The 10,850-nt window shown below is 53.8% G+C and overlaps 1 protein-coding gene across 1 annotated transcript; it reads right to left on the bottom strand.

The window, feature by feature from the left end:
- Positions 1 to 1,868: 1,868 nt before the first annotated feature.
- Positions 1,869 to 4,484, bottom strand: POU4F1 (POU class 4 homeobox 1). The gene is made up of 2 exons (XM_064408477.1): positions 4,181 to 4,484; positions 1,869 to 3,322 (listed from the first exon to the last, which is right to left on the bottom strand). The coding sequence occupies exons 1-2, from the start codon at positions 4,301 to 4,303 to the stop codon at positions 2,273 to 2,275; spliced, it is 1,173 nt and encodes a 390-aa protein (XP_064264547.1). The 5' UTR covers positions 4,304 to 4,484; the 3' UTR covers positions 1,869 to 2,272.
- Between the last annotated feature and the right edge of the window lie 6,366 nt (positions 4,485 to 10,850).

Here is a 10,850-nt window from a genome sequence, read left to right as displayed (position 1 = left end):
TTTTATTCTTTTTAAATGCACCCAATAATGATAATAATAACTATTCTGTTTTTACCTTTGTTTTATTTGTAAGTATGCTGGGACACATCTCCCTGTTGTATTTTGGCGTACAGAAATATTTCTGATAGAAATTAAATAGAGTAAAGACACAACCAAGGAGAAAGCTCAGCAAACATACATGGACAGGTAGATTATTCAGTGAGACATTTCAGGATCCACACGTGATTGCAGTTTGTAACCTTTTTTGTTGTTGTTGTTGTTTTGTGCATTAAAGAAAATATTTACAATCGTCTTTCTTATCTTTTTTTTTTTCTTTTTTTCCCCCTTCTTTTAAATCTAAATACAAGAACGTGACAAGAACGTTTGTGTTTTCGGTGAAAACAGGCAGTTAAACTGTGAAATTACACCATCCACAAAAGATTCTACCAGAAGCTAGTCTATTTAGTGCTCAGTTTCAAAATGCATAGAATGTTTGCGCTGCAAACAATGATACACAAAATAATAATAATAACAAAATAAATAGATAAATAAATAAATAAATAAATAATATTGAGACTTTATCACGGATCTTTCTATGCCTTTTTCTCCCTCTTTTCTTTTCCTTTTATTTTTTTCCTTTTTATTTTTTTTTTCAGATCATGTAATGCATAATTGCAGTCTATTGATTGTTTTGATTTAAACGAAATGGTCTTTTCTTTTCAGAAATTCTTTTTTTTATTTGAAACCCTCAGCAGTCTCTCGGCAAGAGACAGTCAGAGATGGCTTCTGCACATCACTCTCTTTTTTACCTAACAAGCCCTGATAATTTTGTTTGTTTTCAATCCGTGAGGCGTGTAACGCACCTTGACTATTATTAGCCATACCAGCATGGTTATTACAGAATAACATCATCGCTTCCAATCCAGGAGACTGTGATAGTGCAAATTGAACCCCACACACCCCTTCCAAAAGCCTTCCTCCACATAAGGTTTATGATACACAATAAACGACTTTTAAGCCCAAGTGGTTTTTTTGTCGTGTGTTTGTTCCCAACATGCACATCCCTCAGAAACAAACGTCATTTCAAACTCATCACCGGTGATTTCTTTTGCCTACCGGGTGCAATAACCTCCAGCCCTTGGAGGAAACCAAGGGAGGACCTTAGCCTAAATCCAGCAGATTTGGTGGGGATGCCGGGGGGCATACGGTTGGGAGCAGCGGGGAGGGAGGGAGGAGAAAGAACATAGTTAACCATGAGCCTTAATGAGTCTGAACATAATCTTTTGGAGAGCATCCCCGCTCTGGCAGGTTTGGCATCTGCCTCCAGATGCATCTCTGCAGAGAGAGGGACCTGTCTTTGGACACAGCTGGAAACGCAAACCACGCGGGCGAGGGAGGAGAGACAAAGGGGTTGTGGAGTAACTTTTTTCCCCCTTGTTTTCCTTGAGCCAGCTGGATTATTGAGGCAACAACGGAAAGGAAAGGGACTGCTCCCTAGCCTCGGGGGGCCGCTGCCCCGCTCCCGGCCCTTGCCCCGCTCTCACCGCTCCCCCGGCACAGACAAGACCCATCGCCAAAGCCTCGCGCAAAAACCGCGTTCGAAGGAAAATAAAAAACAACAGGAAAAAACCAAAACAAAACAAAGAAAAATAAAGACCAAAACAAACAAACAAAAAACCCAAACCCAAGCCAACTAAAGAAAAAGTTCCCCCGCACCAAACCACCTCTGTCCTCATTCATTACTAAGCCAGGGAAAAGAAAAAATAAAAGCAGAAAGTAATGAAAAGAGACCCAAACCAAACGTAGCATCATCATCACCAACAGTTTCGCCTTCCGGGTTTGTTGGTCGGTTTTGTTTTCCTTCGGAAAGTTGTGACTTAGGTTTCTCGGTTTGTGGCTGTTGCTGTCACGGTATTTATTGGTGTGTGTCTGTGTGTGTTTACGCTGTAAGTTGCTCTTTCTCCCGCTTTCTGTCGGGGGGTTGGGGGGCAGAGAGGGGAGAGGGCCGCAGAAGTGACCCCCCTGGGCTTCTAGAGCGTTTTTACCTCCTCTCTCCTCCTTCTTCTCGTTGGCGTCCCGGTGTCTTTTTTGTTTTAATTATTGATAGCGCACCCCCCCACACGCACGCCCCCCCTCTCCCCGAGTAGTTCGCGTTTAATTTCTACATCGTCCCTCGGTCCCCAGGAGCCTCCCGCGGCGTCTCAGGCGACGGTGGCGGTGCGTGGGCGTCCCCCGCGGCCCCGGCCCGGCCCCCCGGTGCCCCCGATGCCGGGGCCGCCCCTCCCGCCCGCCCCTAGTAGGTGGCGGAAAATTTCATCCGTTTCTGCTTCTGTCTCTGGTTGCAAAACCAAACCCGCACCACGTTCTTTTTGAGGTCCAATTTCTCGGCGATGGCGGCGATCTTCTCGGAGGAGGGCCGGGGCTGCACGGCGAAGTACGCCTCCAGCGAGCGCTTCTCCGGGGCGGCGATGGAAGTCCGCTTGCGCTTCTTCTCGCCCCCATTGAAGAGCTCGGGCTTGTTCATTTTTTCCCGCTGGGCGCCCTCGGCCTCCTCCAGCCAGGCCTGCAGGATGGGCTTGAGGGCGATCATGTTGTTGTGGGACAGGGTGAGGGACTCGAAGCGGCAGATGGTGCTCTGGCTGAGGGAGCCCACGCCCGGGATCTTCAGGTTGGCCAGCGCCGAGCCCACGTCGGCCTGGGTCACCCCCAGCTTGATGCGGCGCTGCTTGAAGCGCTCGGCGAAGGCCTCCAGCTCTCGCGGGTCCGTGTCCGAGTCGCAGATGGAGGCCAGCCCGGCCGCCCCCACCACCGCCGCCGCCGAGGCCACCTGCCCCGCGGCGCCGTGGTGCGCGGCCACCAGCCCCGGGTGCGGCAGCCCCGACGGCATGTTCATGGCGGCCGGGTGCGAGAGGTGGCCCAGGCCGTGCATGTGCGAGTGCGGGTGGGCCGAAGTGGAGATGAGGCCACCGCCGCCCCCGCCGCTGCCGCCGCCGCCCCCGCCGCCGCCGGCCCCGCCGCCGCCGCCGCCCGCCCCGTCGTGGCCGCCGCCGCCGCCGCCTCCGCCGCCGCCTCCGCCGGGCATGAGCGCAAGGGAGGGGGAGGTGATGTGGTCCAGGAGGTCGCCGGGCTCCAGCGCCTGGTGGTGGTGGTGGTGGTGGTGGTGGTGGTGCGCCAGGGGCACGGTGGAGGTGGAGGTGCAGGGCACACTGTTCATGGTGTGGTACGTGGCGTCGGGCTTGAACGGGTGGCTCTTGCCCTGCGAGACGGCGATGTCGACGGCGGCCAGAGCCTCGGCCCGCGCCAGCAGGGTCTCATCGAGGCTGGCGAAGATATTGCTCTGCAGCTGCAGGAGACACAAAACAGAGCGGGGTGCGGGGAGAGGAGGGCAAGGGGGCAGAGAGGGGGCAAAGTGCGCGGGGGGAAGGGGACGGGCGGGGGACAGCGTGGGGTTGCGGGAGCGCCGTGGAAAAGGAGGGGGGAAGTCGAGGGAGGGGAGAGAGAGGTGGGCAAAGTTAGGGTGACGGCCGGGGAGCCGGCAGTAGGATCAGCGTGTAAGGGAGTGCGGGATCGGGGGGAAGAGCCAAGAGATTGGGGGGAAGCGTGGTACAGCAGGCGACAGCCCGGGGAAATGAGGGGAACCAGGGGGATGGGGTAGAATAATGGGGGGATGGGAGGGGGAAGAAGCGAGAAGAGGGAGCAAAACAGGAAAAGAGGCAAAGAGTAGAAAGGTAAGGAAGCAAGAGGGAATCGGATAAGGAGAGAAGGAAGGAATGAAGGGAACAAATAAATTAATAAATTAAAAGGGGGGGAATTGGAACGAAAGGAGAAGAGAAAGGAGGAGAAGAAATGGATCTGTAACTCTCAGCTGGGGAATTGTGTCAAACACAAGAGCACATAAAACGCATTCCTTTTCAGAGGCCGAGTCATAAAAATTAATACAGAAAGTGGATGAAGTCGGAGACTCGTGTGAACACCGCTTTCAAAAAAGATCACAGGCGCTCAGATGATTGCAGAGGAAGACATGAAAAAAACATTAAGCGCCGCTTGTCAAAATGTGCCTCGCAGCGGTTTTTTTATTAATGCACATACACATACATGCAGTATACAGAAAGAGAGAGAGAGAGAGAGAAAGAAAGAAAGAAAAGTGTGCGCTTGTAAGGGAGAGAAAGAAAGAAGAGAGCTGCAGCTGTCTGTCCCTTACCGGTGGAGTTGGTAGACATGCTCTTCTTATTGCTTCCGAGCTGGAGTGTAGAGAGGGGTATTTGTGCTCAGGTAGGGTGGGATGCATGGCAAAATGAGGCTGTTTGCTGTTCATGGACATCATCTTGAAGGCTTGGCATGTAAATCCACAAACACTCCTAAAGTCGGGGGAAAAGTGCTCTCCGGGCTCTCTCCTCCCGCCGGGGGAAGCCGCTGACAGCGGCGGGTGGCGGAGCCGGTGGTGGCGGCGGTGCCGCAGCGGACCCTGCCCCCGCCGCCGCCGCTGCCGCGGTGGCCGAGGCTGGGCTGGGTAGGCGAGCGGGCGGCAAGGCTCCCTCCGGCCCCCGCTCCCTCCCTCCCTCCCTCTCTCAGTTCTCTGCCTGCCGCTGCCCGGCGCCGGGCGCGCTGCGCTGCGCTCTGCCCGCACCTGAGCCCCGCATCCCGTGGCTACCGCCGGGCGGGCTCTCGCGAGAGCGCGGCGGCTCCGGCTTTGACAGACATCAGCTGTCTCCCCCCCTTCCTCCTCCTCCTCCTTTTCCTCCTCCTCCTTTTCCTCCTCCTCCTCCTCCTTTTCCTCCCGCCGCCCCCGGTCCTTGCCTCCCCGCGCCTTGTTGCATCTCCCGCAGCCCTCGCCCGTCTCACCGGGGCGGCGGCGGCGGGGCCGCTCTTATAGCGAGCGGCGCCGAGCACCGGGCGGCTGCGGCACCTGTGGCTGCCACACGTGCGCGCTGCGCGGCCGCCAGCGCGGCCCGGGGCGCCCGGCGGGGCGGGGATGGGCGGGGTGCGGGGCTGGGCGCCCCTTCCCTGCCGTCGGCGGCGCAGGGAGCCGGCCCGGCCCTCGGCGCTGGAGCACAAAGGTGCGCTGGCCGAAGAAAGGGGCGCTCCTGCCGCCGATTGTACACCGGCTCCTGGAGAGGACGGGCGGCGGCAGGCATTTGTTTGAACCACTCAGAGGCTATTGTTTTCCCTGTAATTTAATTTTCCCCCACCCCGTGTAGTTTTATTGCGCCTATTGCTGTGCCAGGCGCCGCGGGTGACAGCCGCTGCGCCCACGCGGGGCGTGCGTGTGCGCGGGCAGCGCCGCGGAGGTGAGACTGCATCTCCTCCTGCCGCCCAGCCCCAACTCCTGCTCCCTGGGAAAACCCAAGTGGCACTGGCGTGGCCTGAAGCAGGAAACAGTCACCAACTTTCTTTCTTTTCTTTCTTTTCTTTCTTTTCTTTCTTTTCTTTCTTTTCTTTCTTTTCTTTCTTTTCTTTCTTTTCTTTCTTTCTTTCTTTCTTTCTTTCTTTCTTTCTTTCTTTCTTTCTTTCTTTCTTTCTTTCTTTCTCTCTGTCTCTCTGTCTCTCTGTCTCTCTCTCTGTCTCCCTTCTCTGTTTCTTACTCTTCTTTCCCTCCCTTTTCTGTGGTTTATCCTTAGAATACTTTGAATCAAAGAGTAGAGGAGTCACCCTGTTAGTATTATGAGTGATTCGGGATTTCTGTCCCGTTTTAGAGGAGATTCTATTTTTTTCTCGTAGTTGCTTATGAAGTCGGAGGCAAAACTACGGAAGGAGCCAATCTGCTGCTGCGCCTGTGAGATTAGTACGAATCCCTAGCGAGCGGCCCAAGGTGAAGCCTGTCTGTCCCTTGGGGCACGCCGGAGCCGTCCCCCGGTGACCGATCAGATGCTGCCTTGCTTGTTTCAGCAGGGCTGCAGGCAAGCAGGCAGCGGGGTGTTTGGATCTGGGATGTGACAGCCGGGGAGTGCATCGGAATTGTTTCGTTTCTCCTGAGCGCCTTTTATTTATGCGCATAAACATAGCCGAAAGGTCACGCTGGAAAACACACAGGCGCACACAACAGCGCACACCACAACTCCAAGTGAAGACACGTTTGTCTTCATAAGCCTTTCCCTAGCTCCCTAGCCAGTCCAGGAGGAAGGAGGGAACGTCTGCCAATTACTTGTGCGAGAGGGAGCCAGGTCTCCATCCATTACCGTGTCTCCTGGGGTAGCGAAATGCAACTTCATCTCTGGAGGGGATGAACTTGAAACTGGGATTGGGCTCTCCTTATTTATCGATATCATTGTATCAGAATCCACAAATCATACAAATCATACTTTATGTGTATTTATTGACATTTTTTAAAAGTTATTCTAGCCACTTCTCAGCTACCATCCATTGTAAAGGAAAACCCTCCTGGGAAAGGGTTTGGGAGCAAGGAAGTGGGAAACATCTCGGTTTTTCGCCAAAGTTGCTGAAAAGTGCCCAGCTCCAGGAGCAAGGCCCGAGCCGAGCCGGCTGCCGCTCCCGACCATGGCGAGATCCAGCCCAGAGCCGCGGTGCTCCTGGGCTGAGCCCGGCGGGGCAGGGAGGCAGATTCCCGGGATCACGTCCTCGTCCCGTGGAGGAACGCAAGGGATGCTGTTCCTTGGGATGCATGGGTGCTTATCAGTGTGCCTCTGCGCGAACCCCACTCTCCGGGATGCTGTCAGATCAAGTTCATCAGGTTTCCCGAAGGAAAACGCTCAGAGAGGGGAAAATTGTGCAAGCGGTAGCAAAGGCGGCCGAGGGGAGGGTGTCTAGGCTAAGCGGTGACCTGCCTTACATACCACCGGGCACTTGCTTTGCCTCTGCGGCTGGGTCTTTAACTTCTGGGCTGACAGGGGCAGGGTCGGGGCAGCGAGGGCAGCCAGGGCAGGCAGCCGCCAGAGGAATGGGAACACACGTCTATGGGCTGGGCGAGACCTTCTCCTTGGCTGGAGGAGCATCAACCCCCACCAGTACTTTTAAAACGACCCTTTCTCTTCACTGGCTTATTTTTAAGGCCATGAAGGCAGAGAATCCAGCCTTTCTCTCACCTCCACCCCCAGCGCTAGCCGGAGGCTGAGGAGACGAGGACCTTTAGGAGTTCGAAGGGTCCCACCTCCGAGATGTCTTCTGAACCCTGGGATGGCGGTGGGCACATCTGGGCATGCACAGCTTGCGATATACATCCTACTGGATTCTCCTCGGGGGGAAGCAGTCCCGCCCGGCTGGAGACACACCCCCTGTCAGGGCTCCTCGCTCCTTCACTGAAGCTGCCCAGGGGCGGCCGCCCGAGGCACCGGGGTGACGGCGTGCGGGGAGAGAAGGCTCCCGACCCCGGGAGGAGGCGGGCTGCTGCCGGCCCCCGCTCCCCGCTGCCTCCCCGAGGCAGACGAGGCGCCTCCTTAGGGCGTTGCAGCCAAGTCTTCCCTCTGTCCTATCTTTCAGGAGAGGGGAGAAGAAGGACAAGACGGGTTTTTGTGGAGCACCATTTAGTCTGTCACTTATCAAGTCCCTGAGGAAAAACTTTTCTTCTCGGTCCTTGGGAGTTTTTTTTTTTCCCTCAAGAGCTAAAGCGCTAACTTTAGGCTAACTTTCAAAGCAACTCTAAAAATTGCAGCCTGACCGTAACTCCCGCTACTGAGGTGCTGCAGCCGCCGCTGTCCTGCTGCTTGCTTGGCCGCAGCGAGTGCAGGGGCTGCTGCCCGAGGGGGCTCCCCGGGGCCCGCCGGGACCCGCACCCCATGTCACCAGCCCCCGGTGGTCCCCGTCTCCCCGCCACACACTGCCAGCTCCCCGGACAGACGGCTTGAGCCAGGCTCAGAATCGCGCGGGCCTGGTAATAGATTTTATTTTAATGTTCGCTGTTGTTTCTATTCCTCGTGGGTACGCCCAGCCTCATGAATACTGATGGCAATAAACTCGCAGGCTTTGAGGAGCGAGTTCATTGGCGGCACGACCATGCTGTAGCCCGACGTTTATGGCCCGAGATGCTCAATAAAGCAAGGGAGGAACATATATATACACATTTACTTGTCTCCCGTAGTTTTCTCCGGCTTCAAATGCAAGAAATAGGCAGAATTCCTTAATTGACTGAACTGCCTATCTCGAGAAAGCAATAAAGTAACCCCTTATTCCCACAGTGAAACGATTTATAAATTAATTACTGTAACCCATTGTATTTGATTTCTCTTTTTAGGATTCCCCAAAGATGAATATACTAAAGCTTATGATATTAACTGTTAACGTCTGATCATAGTTTGCTATATATCCCGACTTAAAAAAAATAGCTAATGTGGGTCTCACCGCTCACTCTAAACCCTCTGGATATCTTCATTTCAGCAAATGTTAGCTTTACACTTTGCAGTCGCGGTATTTGTCCTACCCTGATGTCACTGGGAGCACTGAGACAAAACCTACAGTACATGTGTTATTTGGTGAAGTTCACAGAAAGTCAATATCCCATTTAAAATAAAAGCTATTTTCCCTTTAAATGATCAAAATTAACCTTCAGAAGAAAAAAAAAACAACAAAACGCACAACAAAAAACAACCAACGCTTTGGGTGAATGCACAAAAAGTATTTCCTTGTCCTAATGAGGACTTTCCTTACATCAGCAAAGACCTGCTAATTACTGGTGTACAAGCCGCAATAATTGCTTTTGCAGCCAAAGTGTAGAATGTTGTCATATTAAAAATTGAAACGCTTGATGGTGATTTAAGTCCCAAGGTAGTTCGCAACGTCCCCTTTCGGGAAAGGAAGGAGACCGGAGCAGCTAGGGAGAGGTCCGGTGGAAAACACTACAGTAAGTAAAGTTTCTCGCTCTTTCTTTCAAGCTGTGCGGAAGAATAAAAAAGCACACCGAGAAGCCCTTCCAGCGAAATACCCCAGACCCTGCTCCCTTTCAGCCCCGCTCCGTGGGCAAACCGGCTGCTGGATTTCACTCTCGTCCAGGATCGCTGGCTCCGCACGGACTCCCCGTTTCGGTGGGGCAGAGGGAAAACGCAGCTTTGCGAGCCCCGGGAGAGGCACGAGGAGCGCTCCGAGGGCCAGGGGCCGGTCGCCAGGCGCGTCTCACCGCGCCCCGGGGTCCGCTCGGCTGCCCAAACCGGGAGCGGAGCGCTCGGCTCCCCCCGCCCCCCGCGCGAATCAAAGCACCTTCCGAGGGGCTGGGAAGTAGTTGCCTTGTCATGTAACACATTGCCCTGATTTATTATAAAATTTTAACGAAATCATGCATATTTTAACAGCCTTTAATCACTGCATGAAAATTTAATTCATGAACTGTAGCGCGTTTAAATAAATGAAGTGTTAATTCATTAGGATTAATTAATTTGTTAAAGGATTGTGTGCAAGGTTAAGGTGGAAGAAAAACTCTTTGTTGGTTTCAAGTCTTAATCACCGCGTTTTGTTAACAGTGAAGGTGGGAAAAAAACCCCGCAATGAGGGTTTGTGTGGGGCGGGGGAGCCCGGCGAGGACAGCACCGGGGAGGAGCGAGCCCGCGGCCCACGGACAGGGGACACTCGGCCTTCCCCGGCCGAGTGGGGACCGTAATCCTGGCTGAGCAGGCGGAGGTCGAGCCCCTGCCGGGAAGGGATGGGTCAGGCGCATCCCCACGACCCCCTCTGGGCAGGACATACGGGCTCCGTGCCGCTTTCCCGGCTGGCAGACAGCGCCAACACTTCCCAAAATCTGGAGACAGCTCTAAGGCAGCCAGGATAAAGAGCACCCCCCACACTGTTTTCTGTGAGAGCCGGGTGGCCGCGGAGCCGCCCAGCCCTGTGGCTAGTCCGTACTGCTTTCCCAGGCATGCTACCAAGGGGAGAGTGACTCGGGAGAGGGACAGGGACTCCTCATCCCGTCCCTGGGTTCCCCCGGTACTTTCTGCTGGCTTGGAATGGGCACCCGATGGCCCCATGAGCATGATGTAGGAGTAGCTTGGCTACTTGTCTTTTTAGCTTCCCTGGAAATCAGCACCCACACAGTCTGTAAGAGCTTTAGGGAGGAGATTATGTTTTCTACTTAGGAGAAAAACTGAAAAAACCAGGAATACTCAGCTTCATTTGTTCTGCATCCCAGTTTCACTCTCCTGTTCTCTCTCACCACATTCACAGCTGTCACAGACAAGCTTTCTCCTGTGCCAGCTGTGCTTTTCCCGTCACCCTTCAGCTAATGAAGATGGCTTTTCCTGTTAGGGCTGAGGGACACTGAGGCTGTAACTCAATGCTGGGCCACAAAGGCAGGATGGCCAGAGCACCCCTTTAGGCCAGGCCTGACAAGCAGGCAGCTTGTCACAGCAGCAGAGGACTGCTGCAAGGAATCAAGGTGCAGGAAGGGCTGGACCTGGATTAGTAGCCAGAGGGGCAATCCTTGGAGTAACCACAAACTTCCATACTGAGTTACCTCAGAGCTGCTTTTCCCTGGTTCAGACCTGGGAAGGAAAAAGCATAGAAGCCTTAGTCTGTTTACATGGGGATGCTCTTATGCCAAAAAGTAGCAAGGAAGGAGTGTCCACAGTCTGCAAAATTTTAACCATAACTACAGCACAGAAGAGGTGTGTAAGGACTGTATTTCAAACCTACAGTTGCTAGGAGTCACAGGCATGATTTGGATGCTATGCAAGAATTAGGATCAGACTCAGTTTAAACTGCCTTGAAAGGGCATTGTTGGGTGAGGGAAACAGGTGAGAAATGAAGAAGGTTGAAGGATAAGTGACCAAGTTAGCAGACCTGGTACTGCATATAGAAACTGTGCATTGTCCCCCTTGGCCCCTTTTTAAAGGTTCTTCAAGAAGAGACAGAAGAGCACATTTAAAACCAAACACAGCCCAAGTCCTTGTCTGGTGCTCGTAGGCAGAGCTATTCTGGTAGCCCCTCACCTGAGG

Source organism: Passer domesticus, chromosome 2, assembly GCF_036417665.1.
Source record: "Passer domesticus isolate bPasDom1 chromosome 2, bPasDom1.hap1, whole genome shotgun sequence".
Taxonomy (NCBI): Eukaryota; Metazoa; Chordata; class Aves; order Passeriformes; family Passeridae; genus Passer; species Passer domesticus.
This window is presented reverse-complemented; position numbering and strand designations above follow the sequence as displayed.